This window comes from Macaca nemestrina, chromosome 4 (assembly GCF_043159975.1).
Source record: "Macaca nemestrina isolate mMacNem1 chromosome 4, mMacNem.hap1, whole genome shotgun sequence".
NCBI lineage: Eukaryota > Metazoa > Chordata > Mammalia > Primates > Cercopithecidae > Macaca > Macaca nemestrina.
Window position 1 is genome coordinate 9,503,135 of NC_092128.1, and position 18,198 is coordinate 9,521,332.

Genomic DNA, 18,198 nt, shown 5'->3' on the forward strand with positions numbered 1-18,198 from the left:
ACTTCAGGAGACACATATCAAAGGCCTCCTCTTCTTCCCTACAGTGGAAGATGGAGACTGAAAAGGCTTATGAGCCATGTCCTGGGCTCCCACAAAAGGAGACCAAGACTCTCTCATGTGGTGGAAAGGGAAGGAATAGCCAACAATCTCCCTCTCTTGAAGTCTTCTTTTTCTGTGTATGGGGGTAGGGGTGTCAGTGGTGGGCCAGTCCTGAGGTGGTACCTCCTGGTCAGCTCTGTAAGTGACTGTCTCAACTCCTTTCGGCCACATGAAGTTAAAATGTGAGGTTCCTCACAACTATTATCCTTAGTACTGAGCCTTAGCCTCAATTCCCAGACACAGGCCAAATAATGCTTGACATCCTGTCACATGATGTTTGCAAGCAATATACCTAAAACTTGAGGGCACAAAATAGTTCAAAGTAACTCACTGGACAGAAAAAGATATACCAGCAGACATTAACCAAAAGAAAGCTGGAGCATTAATATTACTGGACAAAACAGGCTTTAATGCAAAAAGCATTACTACAATAAATAAGATCACAATGTTATGAAAAAAAATGAGGTTCAATGTTCCTAACAACATGGCCTCAAAATATATAATGCAAAAAATGACAGAATTACAAAGAAAAAAAAGGAAAAGTCACAATAGGAGATTTCTACATACTTCTCTCTGTAATTGATAAAGAAAAATTAGTAAGGATATAGAAAATTTCAAAAGCATATTCAACTAGTCTTGTTGAAACAATTAGAGATTTTGTTCTTTTCAAGTATACATGGAATATTTACAAAAATAGGTTGCAAAGCAAATCACAACAAATTCCAAATAACATATTTTACTCAGGCTACTATTTTTTTTTTTTTTTTGAGACGGAGTCTCGCTCTGTCACCCGGGCTGTAGTGCAGTGGCCGGATCTCAGCTCACTGCAAGCTCCACCTCCCGGGTTCACGCCATTCTCCTGCCTCAGCCTCCCGAGTAGCTGGGACTACAGGCGCTGCCACCTCACCCGGCTAGCTTTTTTTGTATTTTTTAGTAGAGACGGGGTTTCACCGTGTTAGCCAGGATGGTCTCGATCTCCTGACCTTGTGATCCGCCCGTCTCAGCCTCCCAAAGTGCTGGGATTACAGGCTTGAGCCACCGTGCCCGGCTTCAGGCTACTCTTTAAAACTACAATGCAGTAATCAGAAATAAATAATAATACAATATACAAAATGTTTTTTAAAAGAAGAACCATTTACTGAAGAAAATACAAAACACTTTTTGCTAACAATTTGTGATACATTCATAACAAAAATCTGCAGCTGACTGCACAATATTTAGTATTAATGTGCAAATATACAGTTGGTAGTCTTGTGGGGGGAAAATAAACCACGAGTATACACAATTATAGGAATAAATTCATATTAAGCATGTAATTTTATGAAATGAAATATGTACTACTGAGAAACACAAAGGACTGAACTACTGAAAATGCAACAGCATGACAGAATCTCAAAAGCAGTATGCTGACTAAAGGAACCTACATACAGAAGAGTGTATATGTATGATTCCATTTCTATGAAAAGGCAAAAGTAATCTACCATGGCAGAACACAGATGCATGGATTCATCAGGACTCAAAGACTGAAAAAGAACATAAGGGAACTTTCTTCAGTAATGAAATGCTTTATTTATTTATTTATTTATTTATTTATTTATTTATTTATTTATTTTGAGATGGAGTTTTTGCTCTCTTGCCCAGGCTGGAGTACAGTGGCACGATCTTGGCTCACTGCAACCTCCACCTCCCAGGTTCAAGCGATTCTCCTGCCTCAGCCTCCTGAGTAGCTGGGACTACAGGCGCCTGCCACCATAACCAGCTAATTTTTGTATTTTTAGTACAGATGAGGTTTCACCATGTTGGCCAGGCTGGTCTCGAACTCCTGACCTCAGGTGATCCACCCGCCTTGGCCTCCCAAAGTGCTAGGATTACAGGCGTGAGCCACCGTGCCCAGCTGAAATGTTTTATATCTTGATGGCAGGTATGGAGTACATAAGTCTTTGCATTTGTCAAAGCTAGACAAGCCATAAACTTGAAATCTGCATTACACTGCATATAAATAATACTTTAATTAAAAAATGTTTAATGTTTATGCAACACTTACCATGAAACATGTTAAAAGACAGGCTGGGAGAAGATATTTGCCATCTGCACATCTAACAAGGTATTGTGGAGATTATATACATAAACATCAAATGTATGCTAACAACAGTATAAAAGATGGTAGGGATAACCTGTTGTAAGGTTATCGCACCATATGTGAAGTGGCATAATTTATGTAGACTGTTAAAAAATTAAAGATGTATATTGTAAAACTGAGGACAACCATTATATGTAACTAGTAAAAGAACGGTGAAAATAGAAATTACTAAAAAATAGAGTATTAATATAAAAATAGAATTAAAAAAAAAACCTCAACCCCAAAGCAGGCAGAGAGAGAAACAGAGAGAGAGAGAGAGAGAGAGAGAGAGATGTATCACTGAACAGCTGGAACACATAGAAAATAACTAGTAAGATGGTAGATTTAAATGCAATCATATTAGTAATTACATTAAATGTTTGGTGATATGATTAACATCCAGAATAGATTTTTAATGAAACAACTATAAGCCAATAAGAAAAAGATCTCACAACAGAAACATTGGCAAATGATATGAAGAGGAAATTTACAGAGGAAGAAACCAAATGTCTGGTAAACATGAAAAGATGCCCAACTTCATTAATTCAAATACAAATTAAAATAATGAGCTACCATTTCACACTCATCATGTCGGCAAACGTTCTGAGTCCATTATCAGTAAGTATGAGCCAGGATGGGGAAACAGAAAATTACACGATGGTGGATGTGTAAGTGGGCACCATCCCTTCAGGGAGCAGTTCGGGAAGCCAGGGAAAGATGAAGGTGCTCTTGCCATCCAGAGTCCCATGTCTAGGCGTCTCTCGAGATGCACTTTAGCAGTGCACAATAAGACATGCATGCAGATGTCGCTGGCAGCAGGTTTGTTCTCATTCCTCTAGGGCGAATGGAACGTAAACTGTAGTTTATATATTCAATGAACTACTATATTGTGGGTTAAATGAATGAACCAGATATTCTTGTTTAAACATGTCTTTATCTCAAAAACAAAATGACCCATGGAAAAAAGCAAGTTGCAACAGGATAGGGACTGGATAATATCATTCACATAAAATGTAAAAACACCAAAACCCGTAGTGTGCATTGTTTACGAATGCACACATGTTAGGAAATGCATAAAGACCTGAGTGAGAACTCTAGCCTCCGGGAAGGGAGGGGACAGGATGCATAGCTCTGGCCTTACCTCTATCCGTAACTTTCCTTTTTTTTTTTTTTTTTTTTTGAGATAGAGTCTTGATCTGTCCCCTAGGCTGGAGTGCAGTGGCCCGATCTCGGCTCACTGCAACCTCTGCCTCCCGGGTTCAAGCGATTTTCCTGCCGCAGCCAGCCCGAGTAGCTGAGACTACAGGGCCGTGCCACCACGTCCAGCTAATTTTTGTATTTTTAGTAGAGACGGGTTTTCATCACGTTGGCCAGGTTGGTCTCAATCTCTTGACCTCGTGATCTGCCCACCTCGGCCTCCCAAAGTGCTGGGATTACAGCCATGAGCCACCGCGCCCGGCTATAACTTTCCATTATCTGAGCTGCCAGCATACTGAGTCCTGTTGCCTTCCAAGACCAGTTCCACTCCTGGGGTTCCATTAGGTAAACACATGTCCTCTGCTCCCCCCGCCTTCCCCCTCACTTAAGTTAGTTCATCGCTAATAACCAGGACGCCTGCCTATAGTTTCTTCTTTTTTTTTTCCTTTTCAATTTATCCCCAGTTCTCGCCACCTCGTAGGTATTCAATTAATACACGGTTAAGTGGACCTGTCCAGGAAGGGGAGCCTTCAACTCTAAGCTCCTGCATTTCTTTTGGGACTTCTCATGGTTACAAAGAGCATTCATTCACACTGTGACTGAGGGTAAACAAGTCACCTCCCACTCGGCCTCAGTTTCCTCCTAAATGACCCGTCTGGCCACTTCCATCCCCAGCAGGGTCTGATTCTAGGAATTCTGTCCTTTCATGTCGAAAACAACACTCGGGCATTTCACAAAAGCACCCAACCCCCTGGCTCCCCTTGGAAGCACAGCCCGCGTCCCTGGAACCCGGGCTGCACTGAGCTGGTCACATGAACTCCGGGCTTTCTCTGGTGTGACGGGTTTCTTAGATCCCTTTGTGAGCGCAGGTTTTGAAAGGGAACGACCCCGGGTTCTGGGTGTGAGAGGCGCAGGGGATCGGCGGGAGGAAGGCTGTCGGAGCCAATCAAGCCGCCTCCAGACCCCAGCACGTCGCCTGGGCTGCGCGCTCCGACTTCGCCTCCGCCCGCGCGCCTCCTGGCCTCGCCCGAGGGTGTCCGGGCAGGAGAGGACCCCAGGTGAGAGGCCGGAGGGTCCTGGAGGGTGGGAGGCCCCGGCGGTTCGGCCCGGGCTCCACGACGGGCTGGCCCGGGCTCAGGGCGTGTCCGTCGCCGCCGGGCGGCTCGCTCGACACTGTTCGCTCCTACCAGCTGTAGATGGAGCTGTCTGGGTTCCGGCAGCCTCCGACGAGCCTCGGAGTGTTTCTCTTTAAACGGCCTGAGAGGGACATGCCTCCCAGGATGCAGTTTGTAGCAACATGGCAGCTGCTGTGCAGCTCCCCTGCTGAAGAGGCGCCGGGACGGCAGCGCAGCTCGCAGCCGGGGCCGGGGCCGGAGCCGGGGTCCCAGCCGCGGCCGCAGAGGGGCGGCGCGCGGGCCGGGGGCCGCCGTTGAGGGCCGGGGCCCAGCTCGCCGCCGGGACGCAGCCGGCCGGGCCGCCCGCACAGCCGCGCGCCCCGCTCCGACGCCGCCGCCCGGGCTCCGCGGCCCCGCGCCCGCTCGCCCCGCGCGCCCCGAGCAGGCCGGGGCCCGACGGCCGCGCGCGAGTCCCGGCGGGGAAGACAGGGTTGGGCCGGCGCCGCCTGCGGAGAGCGCCGGGCGGCCGGGCCTGCGTGGGGCCGCGCGCAACAGCGGCAGCGGCGGCGGCGGCGGCGGCAGTAGCGGCGGCGACTCCGGGGGCCCGGGTCGGACAGCGCAGGGCCATGGCCGAGGCGGCCCCGGCTCCGGTGAGGACGGCCCGCGCGCGCACGGACGCGCGGCCTCGGGGCCCCGGGGACGGCCTGCGTGTCCCCGGCTCGGCGGCCCGGCCTGGGATCTTGGTAAGGGGCAGAAACGCTGCGACGTTGGCGCGGGGGGTGGGGGCGCCCTGGAGGGGCCCGCGCGTCTTGACCCGGGCGGTGGGGGAGGGCTACGGGCCCCACCGCCGTCCGTGCGAGGCTGCGCTGACGCCCGGCCCGGCACACACGCGGCCCCGAGGTGGGGCGCCCGGAGGCGCGCTCGCTCCCTGCGGGGCCCGCGCTGCGTCCGTCGGGGTAGCGGCCGGCACGTTTTCCGCAGAGCTCGGCCCCGCGGAGCCTTCGCCGGCCCGGGCGCGGCGCTGACGCGGCTCTCCCATTTCGCAGAACGGAGACACTGAGGCACAGACACCTGGCGGCCACCCGCCCTTCCGGCCCCAAGGTCACGTAGCAAGGCATCCGTGGCACGGTGCGGCGGCCCCAGAAAGGCCTGCCCAGCGGGCTGCGGGCCTGGACGGGGAGGGGGTGGCTCTGGCGGCGGCCGCCCCTGGGTGAGGGGCCTGGGCCGCCCTGGCAGCAGACGCGGCCCGTCGGAGGCGGTGGGGGAGGCCGGGCAGCGCCCAGCTGGGCATCTCCGCGGTGGGAGCAGGTTACCCTCTGAGCTCAAGCCTCGGCCTCCGGCCTCTGCGTCTGGAAGGTCGCGGGCTAAACTTTGGGTGTCCTGACAGATGGTGTCTGGGGAGTGAGCTTCTCGGGGGTTGGGGGCTGATGTTCCTCTTCAGGGAGCCACTATTAAAAAATCATCCCTCAGATCCTCCCGCAGACCTGCTCTTTGAGACCTCCTGGCCATGTTAGTGAGAGGATTACTGCATGGGAGTCAGTGCCTTTGAGCCTCAGTTTCCTATTGTGTACACAGGAAGGAGGCAGGATATATAGCTTTCTAAAAAGCCTCCCAATTCTTTAATTAAAAAAAAAAAACTCTTGGGAAAGTAAAATAAAACGAAGATTTTTACATGCCTTATTCCGGACTCAGTCCTTCCGGGGCCTTGAATGGTATATAATGCTGGGTGAACCATACTGGGTCATTCAAAAAAATGCCACGACTTTCTTAATAAGTCAGATACTGTGGTTATGGATGCTTCTGCTAATGTGGCATGAATCCTGGAGACTCCGTCCACTCCTGATCCGTGGGGGAAGGAGGGACGGTTAAATCCTACGAATATGGTTCAAAAGAATTCTCCCTCCAACCCCCTACCAGCAATTTGAGAATTTGAGCTTATTCGTTTTAGATATATTTACAGCTCCCTCCCTCTCTTTGGGCATTTCTTTCTGCTTAGGGTGAGATAAGCCACAGGTTTACTGGGATGGATGAAATTATAGCAAAGGGCTTTTATTTGGGAGGCGAGGGAGGGAACACACTCCCGTGGCCCCTCTACAGTCCTCCAAATCCGGAAATGGAGAGAGACAGTCTAATAATAGCAAAGAAATAGTATTTTCCTTTGAGCTCTGATTTGTCTAGCTGGTAAAGATGCCTTGGTCTGCTGGCTCTGTCTACTATACTGGCGGCTTTTTTTTTTTTTTTTTTTTTTCATTGTTTCAGTTAAACCTCTGCATTACTCAGAGACTCACTTGCTCCCCTGGGATTTTTTTTTCCCCCTTCTTTCTAGTGCTAGGCAGATACCCTAATCTCCCTCTGAGGCAAGGGCTGTAATGTGCCTATTGTGTTGTGTTAGGCAGTCACTTTCCCTGAGAGCCAGGCACCTAGCCTTGAGGGCCCCCCAGCGCTTCCTTCACCTCAGTGAAGAGTTGAGAGATGGCTTAGCTGTTGATGAGCCTGCAGGTTTAGGGGTCTGTGAGTTCCTTGAAGATGTTTGCAAAATTCTATGTATGTGCCCTTGTGTCTTTTTTGAGGACAAGAACCCAAAACTTTCATTAGGTTTTCAAAGCGGTCCCTGACCCCAACTTAAATGATAATATCTCTAAAGGCAAGGCCTTCCTCCCCACCTCTCCCAACCCTGTCAAACCTGCCACAAGTCTTTGTGTATTAATAATATCTGGCCTCGGGATTTTAGAGGTAAAAAGGATTCAGAGCACACACCTGCCTGGTCAGCTGCCTCAGTTGACAGTTAAGGCCTGGAGGTAGTCTGCAGGCTGTGGAACCAGAACACTGGGTGACTTGGGGCAGGTTGCTTAGCCTCTCCTGTCCCCAGTGTCCTCCTGTACTAAGTATAGGTAGTAACTCTAGTAGTACCTGTTTCATAGATTTTGTGAGGATTAAATGAGGTAATCCTTTAAAATGCTTAACACAGCTCACGGCACATAATAAATACTGGATAATTGTTAGCCATTCTCAGCTGATTAGTGCTCATGTCTGGTTCAAGGTAGAGGCCATTAGACGATACTACCTCAAAAACCTTTTGTGACTAGGATCTTGAATATTCAATCCGTGGCTTAAAAGTATGATGCTGTCACAGTTAAGTCACCTATAAGTGAACCAATAAAAGAAAAAAAAGCTGTAGAAGATATGGAATAGCTTTAGATAAGTCTCTGATAGGTGACTAAAGGAACGCCATTATTTATCCTAATAATTTTTTTGTAACTCAACAATTTACTCTTCAGGCCCATACTATACACATACTATATGTCAGACTGAACACTGGGGATATGCTAATTTTCAACTGAAGAAAATTGAAATTTTAATTAAAGACCACTTGGATATAGAGCATAGTGACTGAGCAGATTCACTGAAGGAAGATGATGAGGGAGTGGACAGACATTGTAACAGGAGAAATTGTGTTCGGTTCCGAAAGATATTGGTGATCTAGGTAGGTAAATACATAACTAGTTACTCACAGAAGATCGTGGCTTCGCCTCCCAGTGACTCAAGAATTCTCTCAATGTGAGTATGGCAGGGTGGGGTTCAAGGAAAGCGTGGGTCATTGAGATCCCAGAAGGACTCCAAGTCTTTGTGGTGGTCTAGTCCCCCCAAATCTGGATACCAGTCACCAGTCCGGCTGACTTCTGCTCTGCTGCCCGTCCTTCCAGGCCTCACTGCTTCCTCATTCCCCACCTCGGAAACCCGAAGGTGGAACCCAGACCACCTGAGCACACCTACTGCAGTGGATCACTGCCCACTCCTAGGAGTGGTTGAATTGCCTGCCTTCACCTGCCTTGATGTCTCGCTCTGCTTATAGCAGAACCAGGCCAAAATATCCAGAAGTCCATTCAGCCTCTACAGCAGGGGCCGGGCACATAGAAGATGTTTCCAAGTCAAACATATACCATACTGACTCATTGAGATGAGTCTGCAGTGCAACTGTTATCAAAGAGTAGGAATCTGGGAAACTTCAGATAATGTCATGTCCTCACTTTTGGACTGAACGAAGGAAGGAACCCAGGGCACCACAAAGGCCTAATGCTGGTAGAAGTGGTGGTGGCTGGATGCCAAGTCCACCTTCCAGTTAAGAACATTAACAGTTCCGGCCCCTGCTGGTGAACCCCCACCCCTGCTGGGAGATGTAGGATAGTAAGTGCTTGGCTTTTACAAAATTCTGCTCTTTTGTTTCTCAAAGTTTTATGTTCACTGCTCTAACAACTCGGGGGGGTGGTGTGTGTGCCAGATATTATTATCCTCGTTTTTTTTTTTTTTTTTTTTGAGACGGAGTCTCGCTCTGTCTCCCAGGCTGGAGTGCAGTGGCCGGATCTCAGCTCACTGCAAGCTCCGCCTCCCGGGTTCCCGCCATTCTCCTGCCTCAGCCTCCCGAGTAGCTGGGACTACAGGCGCCCGCCACCTCGCCCGGCTAGTTGTTTTGTATTTTTTAGTAGAGACGGGGTTTCACCGTGTTCGCCAGGATGGTCTCGATCTCCCGACCTCGTGATCCGCCCGTCTCGGCCTCCCAAAGTGCTGGGATTACAGGCTTGAGCCACCGCGCCCGGCCTTATTATCCTCGTTTTACGGATGAGGACACAGGGCACTAAGAACAGAGAGGTCAAATGACTGATCCAGAGTGACACAGGTGGCAATAGGTGTAGACAGGGCCAAAAGCCACATGTTCTAACAGGAGCCCAGCACCCTTCCCCTCTCCCACACTGCTGTTCGTAAGGTACCTGTGCAGTGTATGTTGTAAAAAGGAGATGGCTCTGTAAGAAAGAAAAGATGGCATAATCATCTTTCATTTGCTGTTCATAATAGTGTTATAATTGATGTCTAAATTGGTGCTGTGGTCTCTAGAAGAGATTCACATTTGAGGGGCACATGTTATTGCTACCAAATGGAAGCACTTTTTATGTGTATACTTGTCTTTGGGATTTATTTTGCTAGCTGGAGACTGTGACCTTCAATCCTCTTTTCCTTTCTTCCATGAACACAGGTTCAACAGCTGGACATGGAGAATCAACGCTCATCACCTCTGTCGTTCCCCAGTGTTCCGCAAGAAGAAACCTTACGTCAGGCCCCTGCTGGACTCCCTCGAGAAACTCTGTTCCAATCCCGCATTCTTCCTCCCAAAGAAATTCCTTCTTTGTCTCCCACCATTCCCCGACAAGCCTCCCTGCCCCAAACTTCCAGTGCTCCCAAGCAAGAGACTTCTGGCTGGATGCCACATGTGCTCCAGAAGGGACCCTCACTCCTGTGTTCTGCCGCTTCTGAGCAAGAGACTCCTCTCCAGGGCCCCCTGGCTTCCCAGGAAGGGACCCAGTATCCACCCCCAGCTGCTGCTGAACAAGAAATCTCCCTTCTCTCCCACTCCCCCCACCACCAAGAAGCCCCCGTTCACTCCCCTGAAACTCCTGAGAAAGACCCCCTGACCCTTTCCCCAACAGTTCCCGAGACTGACGTGGACCCCCTGCTCCAGAGCCCGGTTTCCCAAAAGGACACCCCCTTCCAGATCTCTTCTGCAGTCCAGAAGGAACAGCCGCTCCCCACAGCGGAGATCACCCGCTTGGCTGTGTGGGCTGCCGTCCAAGCAGTGGAGAGGAAGCTGGAGGCCCAGGCCATGAGGCTACTGACCCTGGAAGGCAGGACGGGGACAAATGAAAAGAAGATAGCCGACTGCGAAAAGACAGCCGTGGAGTTTGCGAACCATCTGGAGAGCAAGTGGGTCGTGCTGGGGACCCTGCTGCAGGAGTATGGGCTGCTGCAGAGGCGGCTGGAGAACATGGAGAACCTGCTGAAAAACAGAAATTTCTGGATCCTGCGGCTGCCCCCCGGCAGCAATGGAGAAGTTCCCAAGGTAAGCACATCCCAACTGGGGCTTCCCAAGGAAGCTGATCCAAGGAATCTGAATTGGAGTGTGGTTTAGGAATATAGTATAATATGAAAGAAAGGGGTGGTTGAGAAAGGAAAAAATATAGTGATCCCAGTTGCTAGGATGTGCCAAAATCAAATTATTTCTTGTGTTGATGAGAGTATAGGCTAGTACAGAAATGCCCCTGGGATCAGGGGCTGTCAGTTTAGAAGGGTGTTCAGCAGAGCTGTCCATGGTGTGAGAGGCTATGAAGGCAAAGCGAAGGCCGATGAGAGCCGTGGAGAGGCTTTACCATCAGTCACTGAGGGTGCGTTTGCTTTACAATTGCAGCAGAGGACGGAGCTTGGGTTAAACATCACAAGGATCTGTCCTGCTCCACATGTTTATCAGTTCACTTACAAGCCATATTGGTGCCAGGAAAACTGATTTCAAGAGGTTTCCTTTCAAAAGCTGGAGAAGTTAGGTTTCCATATTATTTTCCAGAAGGTTCTGAAAGAGCTTGAGTGTAGACTGGCTTGCTTTCTCTTCTTCAGTGCTGCTGCCCCCTTTCACAGCCATATGTAGGGAGAAAACAGATTTTGTTCTCTAGCCGGGCATGTCTCAAATTTTACTGGGCACATGGATCTCCCCAGGATCTTATTGAATGCAGAAGCTATTTAGTAGGTCTAAGGTGGGGTCTGAGAGTTCGAATTTCTAGCAAGTTTCCTGGTAGCACCATTGCTGCTGGTCCACAGACCATGCTTTAGAGCTGCAAGAATTATATCCTGAAGGGCAGGAAAAGGATCCAACAAGACAGGCCCCTCACTCTCTGGGGCCAGGACAGTGGCCAGACTTCTAGAAAAGTTGTAGATGAAGGCCCAGAGCCAGGAGTTTGGGCCTTGGGATTGGCCAGCTGTGGGCCTGTCACTGCATTCCAGCGGGTCTGAGCCGAGTTTGCTGTGTGGTTTCAGGTCCCTGTCACATTTGATGATGTCGCTGTCCACTTCTCGGAGCAGGAGTGGGGAAACCTGTCCGAGTGGCAGAAGGAGCTCTACAAGAACGTGATGAGGGGCAACTACGAGTCCCTGGTTTCCATGGGTAAGGAGAAGTCTTCACTCGCTGAGGGCTGCCTGTACACCAGCTCAAGGTGCATTCATAACCTTAGGGAGTTCTGAACCTCAGCAGAGCCAATAGTCACAAGCAAGGAGAACAGAGTTTTACAGATCACAACAGAGTTTTACGGATCACGAGGTCAGGAGAGTGAGACCATCCTGGCTAACACGGTGAAACCCCGTCTCTACTAAAAAATACAAAAAACTAGCCGGGCGCGGTGGCGGGCGCCTGTAGTCCCAACTACTAGGGAGGCTGAGGCAGGAGAATGGCGTGAACCTGGGAGGCGGAGCTTGCAGTGAGCCGAGATCAAGCCACTGCACTCCAGCCTGGGCGACAGAGTGACTCCGTTTCAAAAAAAAAAAAAAAAAAAGGAAAAATATACTTTACTTTTATATATGCGTATCTGTTTCTCCGATATAGAGAACTTTTTGGATATATACAAAAATGTTATCTTAAACATTTAAATGTGTTGTCACATAGAAACTTTAATTCCAACTAGAACTGACAATTTTATACATACCTTTCCACAGGATACATTCCCTTCCTTTTAAAATTCTTTTAATTGTGTTTTTTAATTGTGAAAATTCAGCAATTTAAATGATTTATATAATTAAGAGCAACCACCACCCATTCACCAGTACCACTCCCCGGAGGTAACCACCATGAACACCTTGACCTGTGATCTCTCTCATCTTTTTTTGCATGTGCAGATATAAGCATGATACATGCACTGATGCACATGCGGTTTGGGATTTGCACAGAGGGGCCCATTTGCTTATATTACCTAATGTAGGGGCATAGAGAGTGTTCCATGTCGGCATACATAGGCCTCCTTGGAAAGACAATGCAGTGTTCCATGTGAACCATTAGGGCTTTTGACCTTTCTGCTGTTGCTGATCAGTAGGTTGATTCTGTTTTTCTCACTGTTACAAAGTGTTATGATAAACATCTCTGTGTATTTGTGCACTTCTGTGTGTTTCAGTAAGACGGATACTGAGAAGTGGGATTGCCAGGTAAACAGGATGCACATTTACAGTTTTATGGCTACTGCCTGGTACCCTCCAGAAGGCTGAGCCAGTTGATATTTCTGCAAGGGTATGTGAAAGTACCACTTCATACCCTGGCCTGAGCTGATGTTCTTCTATTTTAAATGTTAGTCTTTTTTATAGGTAAAAAATGCTACCTCATTTATTTTATTTTTTATTTATTTATTATTTTTTGAGACAGAGTCTTGCTCTGTCGCCCAGGCTGGAGTGCAGTGGCGCGATCTCAGCTCACTGCAAGCTCTGCCTCCTAGGTTCACGCCATTCTCCTGCCTCAGCCTCCCGAGTAGCTGGGACTACAGGTGCCTACCACCGCGCCCGGCTAATTTTTTTTTTTTTTGTATTTTTAGTAGACATGAGATTTCACCATGTTAGTCAGGATGGTCTTGATCTCCTGACCTCATGATCCGCCTGCCTCGGCCTCCCAAAGTGCTGGGATTACAGGCGTGAGCCACGTGCCTGGCCTACTTCATTTATTTGAATATGTATTCTTTGATGATTAGTGAACTTGTGCATCTTTTTATATATTTATTGGCCATTCATATTTCTTCTACGATTTACCTATTTATAACTTTGCAATTTTACTAGTTATAGAAGTTCTTTATGTATAACTATGGATATTAACCCTTTGCCATATGACAAACGTATATATATATGTATAACATTTCCTCTAAGTTTCTTCATCTTTTAACTTTATTTCCAAAGAACTGCAAACTCATTTTATGTAAGAAAATCTTTTGATATTTTATTTTATGGCTTTTAGATTTTTATCAGGATTAGTTTTTTTCTTTTTTTCTTTTTTTGAGACGGAGTTTCACTCTTGTTGCCCAGGCTGGAGTGCAGTGGTGAGATCTCGGCTCACTGCAACCTCTTCCTCTCAGGTTCAAGTGATTCTCCTGCCTCAGCCTCCCGAGTAGCTGGGATTACAGGCGTCCGCTACCACGCCTGGCTAATTTTTTGTAATTTTAGTAGAGACGGGGTTTCACCAGGTTGGCCAGGCTGGTCCCAAACTCCTGACCTCAGGTGATCCACCTGCCTCAGCTTCCCAATGTGCTGGGATTACAGGTGTGAGCCACTGCACCTGGCCAGGATTAGTTTTTTACCTTACAAAATTTCAAATATCTTCTGCCTTTGTAATGAAAACCTGGGCAGGTTTTGACCACCTCTGAGCAACATGATCTACACGTAACACACACACACACACACACACACACACACAGACACACACACACACACCTCTCTTCGGAAAAGGTGGGGAGGCTTGGTGGTTTTCCATTATGGTCTTCAGTCGAGGAGCTGCTCCTGAAATCACGTGCCCACAGAAGATACAACAACATCCAGTGCAACCTCATCCCAGAGCATATTTTTTCCCTTTCTTCTGTCCAGACTATGCAATTTCCAAACCAGACCTCATGTCACAGATGGAACGCGGGGAGCGGCCCACCATGCAGGAGCAGGAAGACTCTGAGGAGGGTGAGACGCCGACAGATCCCAGTGCTGGTGAGTGGCTAAGGGTGATCCACAGCTCTGCATTCTAGATCTTTCACCAGTCAGGAAGCCCCAGCATGAGTCGGCACAATCCAAGGTAGGCCCTGCCGGGATATGTTAGGAGGAAGGAGGCCCACAGGTGCCAGGACCTCCTTTGGAGCGCCATGATCACCAGTAGCCTAACTTGTTGATTAATGGGAATGCCGTGAATTTTTTGACATGACCAAGTGTCATCTCACTCTCTGTAGGAAATAAAGCGAGAAACTCAAAGAAAGGCAGTCACTTGTCAAGCAGTCATTAGTGCTTAAAATTCCTGGAACTTCCGAGAAAAGGACCACATCCGTGAGTCCTGCAGGTAGTTAGTGGAGGGATAAGGGGCAGGCATGGACTTTACCGGGAACATCCTACATGCACAGCTTCAGTAGGACAGCATGTAGGTGGAGTCAGCAGATATGGGCCCAGTGAGACTGACCAGAGGCTGTGTGGCTCATGTGCACTCTCTGGTGTGAGACTGTCTGTATCTGAGTACAGTTTTTCTGCTTACTGGTGATGGGATTTCAGTTACTAGATCTTTTTAGAGTCTCATCTATAAAATAGAACTGGCACTAATATCTAACCGTGGGGCCTGGCACAGTGATTGGCACATAGCAGTGGCTCAGTAGACCAGCCGCTGTTGGTGTGCCTGGGGTCACCCCATTCACGGCAGCCGGCTCAGTGGCTCACACACTCATGCTGCAGGAGCTCTTGTGGTGCGTGGTTGCTCTTTGAAGCCCCTGTTTGGGAACTGCCCTTGGACTTGCATCACTTACCTCGACGGTCGTCAGCGGAAGCTGATCCTGGTCCTGTGTGGGCAGGTGTGGCGTGTGAACATAGCTGAGTGTTACTGGCAGTCATGTCTGCTGAAAGAGGATTATCCACCTGGAGAACTCTGTTTGGGGCCAACAGCCAGGTCTTGTTAGGAACTAATGTCATTGATTTGGGAACCTATCAGCTGGCTCTAAGCAGATGTTCTAGGAACATGGAGTAATGTCAGCCCCATGTGCTGAGTGGAAAGGTGACTTCTGGGAGAGACAGAACCCTGTAAAAATACAAGTGCTGGCATGTCCCAGAGAAATCCAGCGGCGTCACTTTCTATGAATTTGCCTAAAATTTAACTCGAGGGGAGGGGCTAACCCTGAGTTCATTCTGGCAGACAGAAAAGAGGAATTTAAAAGTCGATGAGGATGAGGTGTTGGTGACAGCGTGGCACATGGCAGGGTGAACTTTTGGTTGAGGAAAATCAGTCAGTACCGTAAAGGTTTGAGTGGCCACATCCAAAAACAAAGGTCAAGTAGGAATAGAGAGATTCTAGGTAGAAGAAATGAGAAAGAAGGGTTGGGAGGCAGAGAATGAGAAGTCAGGAGAGATGATTTGTGGTAAAAATCCTAAAATACAGTCTGCTGTCCCAGCAGGGACTTGCGGTTCAGGTGCAGCTCTCATAGAATTTTCTTGGAAGAGCTGGATGCAAGAGCATGGATCCCCTTTCTCTGTCTGCTTTTCACAGCCTCATCACAGATGGGCCTCTCACAGAATGGGGCCAGAATTGAAAAGCAAAATAATTCAAATCCATTCGGCCCTGGGCTGGGTTTGTTCTGGCACATGCACTTCCACAGGAGCTTCTGCTGGAATAGGCAGCCTCACAGAGGCCTCCTTGTGTGGCTGAAGTGTGTCATTTGTTCCAGTCACCATCTCCAGCCCCTGGGAGTCTGCAGTGGGAGGACAGGGGAGGACATAGGCAGTGCTGCTCCACAGCGTGAGCTGCACACTCGCACCTCTGTGCTAAACCAAAGGCCCCGGCCTTGCCGTTGCAGGCTGGTTCTGCAAAACTGCAGGTGTCAGAGCCCCTACACTCCAGTGGTAACATGTCCATCCAAGCACCTTCTCCCTTTGCAGAATGGCAGCAAATCCAGCCATGGGCCAGACCAAAAGTATGAGACCAAGGGGGAAAAGTCCAGAAAATTGAGACTTCTCATAATTCCAAATATACCAAACATGACAATTTTATGAATTGGCTAAGTAAATTCAGCAAATAAACTACCATTTAATGGTTGGGTTCCCAAGGGCAAAGAGATCCAAAGATGATTCAGATGTCAACCCTCCAGATATTCAGAACAGGGGCTCCCATTCATTCACAGCCCTGGAAGGGTGGCCTTGGAGGCTGGAGAAGCCAGGCACCATCTTCACCTAGCAAATTAGCAAAGAGTAAGGCGAACCAGAAAGCATGGCTGAAATCTGTGTGCTCAGACATTGCCACTCGGAGGGTTCATCATTTCAGTCTCTCGAGAAAGCAATTTGATGCTTTCTAGTCTTAAAAATATATACATATCTTTTTACTATATATGTGTGTGTGTGTGTGTATATATATATATTGTTTTGTTTTTGAGATGGAGCTTCACTTTGTTGCCCAGGCTGGAGTGCAGTGGCGTGCTCTCTGCTCACTGCAACCTCCACCTCCTGGTTCAAGCAATTCTCTTGTCTCAGCCTCCTGAGTAGCTGGGATTACAGGTGTGCACCACCACGCCCAACTAATTTTTGTACTTTTTTTTAGTAGAGACGAGGTTTCACCATGTTGGTCAGGCTGGTCTTGAACTCCTAACCTCAAGTGATCCACCTGCCTCAGCCTCCCAAAGTGCTGGGATTACAGGCACGAACCACTGCACCTGGCTTATTATTAAGTATATTTTAAATATTTTAAATGTTCTTACATTTGACCTAATAATTTACTTCCTGAGAGTCTAGCATGAAAAAGAATCCAAAATATAGATTAAGATGTACAAATACAAATCACAGTATAATAGACTATTACACACTAAAATCACATTTATGAAGAGTTTTGAAACCATAAGTTTCATTCGTATGTTTATTTAGTTCATCAGATCTCTTTGGTAGCAGGTACTGTGTCAAGAACTACATTAACCCTGAGGCCCTTGCCCTCAGACTTAACTCCTGTGGAGAGACTGACATTAACAACCAAAACACCCCCGATAGATGAAAGCACGGGCACCAGCTGTGACGGATGCAGAACATCCAGGACTGCAAGGCCCACGACAGGAAAGGTGCCCTTGAGTTTGGGAAGTCAGAAAGGCCTCTTTGAGGACATGGGATTTCTAGTGGAAACCTGAAGGCCAAGTAGGGTTCTGGTTGCTCCGTGGAGGACTAACTGAAGGGAGGATGGTCTGGAAGCTAGGAGACCACTTGGAGGTTCTTTCTGTCTTCCAGGTAGGAAACCTTGGCATCACCCTGAGAGAGAAGTGGCTGTTGTCAAGATATACTTTGGCAGTGGACTAGGAAGGACTTAGGGATTGGTGGGTGTTGAATAGGAGGGATGGGGAGGTGCTAAGGATGGCTCCTAGGCCTCTGGCTTAAGTAAGAATAGAGGGAGGGTAATGTAAGGTTCAGATTTGGAGAAACACTGAGAATTCCGTTTTGAACACATTAGGTTTGAGATCCCTGTGAGACATCAAAGAGCAGGTGTTGAGAAGGCAGCTGAATAAAGGAGTCTGGAGTTCAGAGCAGAGGTCTGAGCTGGAGACATCTGGCCTTGGCACATTTGGACATTTGGTGTCGGCAGCATAGATACATTGGGTTGCTCAGTCTGTAGAGGGGGGAGAGAGGAGAACACAAGCCATGCCCTGCAGAACCCTGGGTTTTGGGGCAGATTCGGGAATTTGGAATATGTTGTTCACGATGGGGCCCAAGTGTTAGTATTTTTTAGCTTCCAAGGTGATTTTCATGTGCAGCCAGGGTTGAAAACCACTGTTGTAGGATTTGGAAAAAGAAGGAGGAGCCAGAGGAATCAAAGGAAACAGAAAGAGTGGCCAGAAAGGTAGCAGGAAAATTAGTGCCCTGTTGGGTATTTCTAGAGAAGAATGTTTCCAGAAGGAGAGAGTATGCCCAACAGTGTTGTATTCTGCTGTGTGGTTTAGGAATAGGAAGACAAAAAAGTGTCCATTGGATTGCAAGCTAAAAATCATCAGTGACCTTAGGAAGACTAACGTTGGTAGCTTAGTGGAGGTGGCAGCCTGATAGTCAGTGGGTGAGGAGCGGGTGGGAGGCAGGGAAGTAGACATGGCACGTGCTGACAGTCATTTCAACAAGTGT

General features: G+C 48.3%; 1 protein-coding gene across 3 annotated transcripts in view; it reads left to right on the forward strand.

Moving 5' to 3' along the window:
* Nucleotides 1-4,341: 4,341 nt before the first annotated feature.
* LOC105474861 (zinc finger protein 777) overlaps nt 4,342-18,198 on the forward strand; it is a 29,605-nt gene continuing 15,748 nt past the window's right edge. The window contains exons 1-4 of one of the 3 annotated variants that reach the window (XM_011729689.3): nt 4,342-4,473; nt 9,560-10,420; nt 11,386-11,512; nt 13,957-14,070. In XM_011729689.3, coding sequence (XP_011727991.1) covers nt 9,575-10,420; nt 11,386-11,512; nt 13,957-14,070 — 1,087 coding nt within the window. In that variant the 5' untranslated portion in view covers nt 4,342-4,473; nt 9,560-9,574. Of the gene's footprint in view, nt 4,474-5,121; nt 5,274-5,482; nt 5,632-9,559; nt 10,421-11,385; nt 11,513-13,956; nt 14,071-18,198 lie in introns of those variants that run through there. The other 2 variants (XM_011729688.3, XM_011729690.3) reach the window with 2 other exon arrangements.